The following is a 5,282-nucleotide window of genomic DNA, read 5'->3' as shown; positions in this document are numbered from 1 at the left end:
GTGAGCTCATGCGTGTATGTGTGTGAATGCGCGCATCTGTCCTTGTACGTACCGTTTACTTATTTGTGTGTGTAATGGGTATGTGAGTGTCAATTCACTCACCGGCCTGCCTCCCCCACTACCCCACCTCTCCCCACCCCTCCGCCTCTCCACACCCCGCCCTGCCCTACCCCCCACCTCTCCCCGCCTCTCCCCACCCCTCCGCCTCTCCCCACCCCGCCCTGCCCTACCCCCCACCTCTCCCCGCCTCTCCCCACCCCTCCACCTCTCCCCACCCCGCCCTGCCCTACCCCTCACCCCGCCCCGCCACCCCCACTACCCCACCTCTCCCCACCCCGCCCCGCCCTGACCTAACCCCCACCCCGTCCTGCCCCGCCTCTCTCCGTTACAGCCCTCCTGAGGTGGACCCCTCCGCCTCCACGGTGGTCCCGAAAGAGCCCGAGCCGCCGGAGCTTCTCTCCCAGTACTTCTCTTTCTGACCTGACCTCCCTCACCCACACCCACACTCAGCCCACACTCAGCCCACGCCCACGCAAACGCACGGCCGTCGACTTCAAGCGCATGTGACGACCTGCAAGAGCACCATCAACAAACCGCATCCGCCAAGACAGACAGACTCTCTCTCTCTCTCTCTTCTTCCTGTTTCTCTTTCACACACACACACACACACACACACACACACACACACACACACACACACACACACACACACACACACACACACACACACACACACACACACACACACACAAGCCGTCATTCAATGTGCCATTCACTGTGATTTTATTTCTTTAGGTTTTTTGGTTAGGTTTGTTTTTGTTTTTGTTTTTGTTGAAGGATTTTATGCAATATCAAAAAAAGACAAAATAATGCACATGACCCTTTTTGTATTACAATGAACTGTTCTCATAAACATGCATTATTTGTGTTTGACACCTGACGTTGCAGGTTGTCCTTTACAATAAATGTTGAACGGACTGCATTGGAATAGATATAACGGACCATTACTGTTTAAAAAATAAATGTCTTGCCAGTTTTTGAACAAATTGCACTATATATAAATATATATTTATATTAATCTTCAGTCTGTTATGAGTAATAAAAACCTGGTCAGATGTTGGTTTTGTATAGTGCTTCTTAAAAGCTTTAATCACAGATGAAGTAATGCAGTGTGTGTGGACAAGTGAGGTTACTTCACAAATAGAACTGGAAGTACAGGTAAATTCATCATGCATAAACCTGATTTTGGTGGGAAAAGATATTGAACATCACAGCAGAAGTGTAGTGTGTTGACAAATACTAAAAAATAGGCTTATATTTTATTTCACACAAAGACACATAAGTTATTCTTGTAGATTTTTTTGTAGATAGTTATGTACGTATGCTGGCAAAAAAACATAGATGCACAAAAGATGGCCACTGGATGAACATGTGAGCTACCTAGGTGTATGTGTACAGTTTTCTCGCTTAAAACGGAAAACTATTCCTCCCTCGCATGATAATGTTCACAGTGGTGCAACCGAGCATGCCCCATTTACAGAAATACATTAGCAACCCACTTCATTTATTACTCACACAGGGCTGGACTGGCCATATGGCATAGCGGATATTTCCCGGTGGGCCCCGCACACTCGTGGGACCCTATTTTCAGAAATGTAAAATAATAATAAAAGTAATAATAATAGGGGCCCATGAGGGTGTGGGGCCCACCGGTGAGTGAGTTCTGCACCGGCTAATTATGAGGGGCCCCTTTAAGCCAAAAGTGCCCGGGCCCTATTTCTCCCCCAGGCCAGCGCTGACACACACTACAGTATGCATCAGGTTGCTAATGTGCTCTCCCAGCTCTCCAAACAAAGCCCATTCTCCTGGTGAATTTGAAGTGTTTTCTATCCCCGATGAGGCGGGAAATGGGGACTCTCAATTCTTTGAAGATAATAATAAATGTCCGCAACACTTAATGCTCCCAGTTGTTTAATGGCACGACCTTTCGGACCTTAGTCCTTCTCCAAGTGTTGCACTTCAAGGGTTGCACTTGAAGAAGGTCTAAGGTCCGAAACGTCGTGCCATTAAACAACTGGGAGCGTTAAGTGTTGCGGACATTTATTATTTACTTCAGTTATTTTATTTTTGTCCAGCACCTGTGCCACTGATGTGCGCACATTCTCTGCCTTATTGGACTCTCAATTCAATTCAGACACACCTCATATACACACACATCTGCAGACCTACTGTACATAATTCATGTGTTCTTCAAATCCCAAATGACTCATTGCCTTGGTCTCAAGCCTAAACATTCACTCGTTCACGACAAAGGTTTCTGCATGCACATTAGTTCCTTTAAGGTAGAAAACTAATCATGCACCTAAGCACCTTGCACCCTATGTAGTGAAGTGTACTATGTAGGAAACAAGTGAACATTTCAGGCATCGCCCTAAAGATTTCAGTTCACATGTAATGGATTGATTGAAGCCAGGCTGTGTGTTCCATGGCGACTTTAGTGGTGAAGTGGCGGGCTTTTTTAGACCAGGGACCCCTCATGGAGCAGAAAAAAGGCATCCCTCATAGTCACAACACAACTCTTAACCATACAGGTTTGTATCCATTTGTTCTGTTAGATGTACAGTACAGTTGATGGCATTTTGGTCGATTTTTGGTTGATGAAGGTTTTCACGGATATCAGACAATGCGTTGCGTAGCCTAGGCCACACCAAGTGTTCCCCGGGCCGGACCCCATTTTGAGAACCAGTGGTTAGGAAGTAGAGTAGAGAGTAGAGAAACTTTATTGATCCTCAGGGGGAAATTCAAGTGTCAAGTAGGTAGGCCTACATAAATAAACACACAGACACACACACACACACACACACACACACACACACACACACACACACACACACACACACACACAGACACACACACACACACACACACACGCCAAGATGTTTCCCAATCTGGGCCAGCTCTGTCATCTTGGGCAGTTGAATGTGCCATTAGACAAAGGACCTTCTTAGCCTGTCTGTCCTGCAAGTGAGAGCACGAAGCCTGTGGCTGAACAGACTCAGCTGGTTTCTGAAGGTGGTGTGAAGGGGGTGTAGCTGATTATCCATAATACGGTCCAGTCTGTTCAGTGCTCTGCTCTCAGCTGTTGAGGTGAGAGTCTCCAGCTCCATGCCCACCACTGACCCTGCCCTCCTCACCAGTCTGTCAAGGCGTCTCGCGTCTCTCTTCCTAATGCTTCCACCCCAGCAAGACACAGCATAGAAGAGCACGCTGGCCATGACAGACTGGTAGAACATAAGCAGAAGTTGGCTGGAGACATTAAAGGACCTCAGCCTTCTGAGAAAATAGAGCCTGCTTTGGCCTTTCCTGTAAAGTGCATCTGAATTTGTGGACCAGTCCAGTTTATTGTCGAGGTGCACACCTAAGTACTTGTAAGAACAGACAGTCTCCACATTCTCTCCCCCAATAGAAACAGGCACCAAGGGCGGGGTGGAGCGCCTGAAATCAATCACCATTTCCTTGGTTTTGGTGGTGTTCAGATGCAGCTGATTGTTTTGGCACCATCCTACAAAGTCGTCCATCAGTCCCCTATACTCCTCTTCCTGGCCGTCTCTTATACACCCCACAATTGCAGTGTCGCCTGAGAACTTCTGCATGTGGCATGTCCCAGAATTGTAGCTGAAGTGAAAACCATGCCACTTTTTGTTTACAACATATGTGACTTTACTGCGAAACCAGGCTGCGAAACTGTCTTGAGTACTCATGAGTACTCACAGGGCCGCTGACAGCTTTTGCTGGGCCCAGGGCACAGTCATCTGAAAGCCATTTGCAATCCTGACTTACAGTGGGCAGTCACAACCGCTTAGTTACAAGGCGTTGCCAGAATGTGACTGCCCCCTCTAAATCAGGATGGCAAAGGGCAAAATTCACCAAAAGTTATGAGGTGATAGTGGAGGGTGCCAAATGTATGTACAGTGACTTTGGTATAGCGAACTCTCTGTAGTCCAGAGTTACAGGGGGCAGTCTATGAAGTCAGTCATTTTCTGGCAGGCAGTCGCTTTTGAGCACGACACCAGATTGATGCCTCTGGCTGTCATGGGGTGGATTCCAATATGCGGACTCCAGTCCTCAACCTGGGCTTGTGGCCTCGCGTTTCGCTGATGGCCCGCCTCCATGGAGAAAACAATAAAGTTTCCCTGCTGTTAGCCTTGCCACAACAACTTTTGGGGGACTATATTCGTCATTCACCATACAGATTGCAGATGAGGAAAAAATGACATTAGAATTGAAATGGAAATTAGATATTGAAATACACACGAGTATGCGAGGTCACACGCTTGCAAGGGAGGACAGGAGAGCGCATATTAGAATGCACCCATGGTGTGCAAATCGAACTACTTTCTCCAGCTGTTCCCGAGCCCTTCCGTCCTCTTGCTTCGGTGTTGCCCTGCCTTCATTGAGAACACAATAGACAAAAGGTTTTGCTGCTGTCAGTCACCGCAGAGCAGCTTTTTGGGGGGCTTTTCCCCACTCAACCTTTCAATTGTGAAGGAGAGAATGACCTTCTAATTGTGATTTTGCAAGCAAGACATTGAATTTAGAACTTTGATCATCAATAACGTTGAGTCTCGCGTCACAAGGCTCAGGAAAGGACAGGAGGGAATAGTTTGACTTGCACCCAAGGTGTACTAGTAGACAATGACATCAACAGGGTTGCCTCCTCTGGCTGACAAAAAAACCTTGACATTTCAATAATAATTTACTCTGTTGCTTGTAAGAAATAACATCATCCATCATTCATCACCCAGGGAAAGTGTATTTCTTTCCCTGGAGGGACCACTGAAAATCAGGACAATCAGGGAAAACCAGGACAGGTAGGCTATAGCATCTTTACATCAGCAGGACGGTGATGTATATGAGGAGGAGGCAGATGAGGATGAGGGAGAAGTTGATGAAGAGGTCCTGAAGGTTGCGTTTGGTCTGCGGGTTCATCTCGATGTTGGACGCCCTGCGGATGGCCGAGCGGGTCATGTGCTGCACGCGCTCCATGCTGCTGCTTGCCCCTGATTGGCGAGTTTGCTGCTGCTGCTGTTGCTGGCTCAAGAGCTCCCACTAGTGGAGATGGGAGGACACTACGAGGAAAAAAAGAAAAGCCAGTCCAAGGGATGATGTGGTGACAGTGGTGAAGGATTTGGTGCTGGGAGTCCAAGTGTTTTGGACCTACGAGATAAAAAATGAGAAAATTGAACAGATTAAGTGGGTGCAAACAACAGTACATATTCACA

At 47.4% G+C, this 5,282-nt stretch overlaps 1 protein-coding gene across 1 annotated transcript in view; it reads left to right on the top strand.

Annotated features, from left to right (window-relative positions):
• fam184aa (family with sequence similarity 184 member Aa) overlaps positions 1-1,042 on the top strand; it is a 102,282-nt gene extending 101,240 nt beyond the window's left edge. Inside the window, exon 21 of the mRNA XM_063224097.1 lies at positions 392-1,042. Coding sequence (XP_063080167.1) covers positions 392-400 — 9 coding nt within the window. The 3' untranslated portion in view covers positions 401-1,042. The remainder of the gene's footprint in view (positions 1-391) is intronic.
• The last annotated feature ends 4,240 nt before the right edge of the window (positions 1,043-5,282 follow it).

Source organism: Engraulis encrasicolus, chromosome 19 (assembly GCF_034702125.1).
Source record: "Engraulis encrasicolus isolate BLACKSEA-1 chromosome 19, IST_EnEncr_1.0, whole genome shotgun sequence".
Classification (NCBI taxonomy): domain Eukaryota; kingdom Metazoa; phylum Chordata; class Actinopteri; order Clupeiformes; family Engraulidae; genus Engraulis; species Engraulis encrasicolus.
Note: the sequence above shows the minus strand (reverse complement) of the source record. Positions and strands in the feature narration are given on the sequence as shown.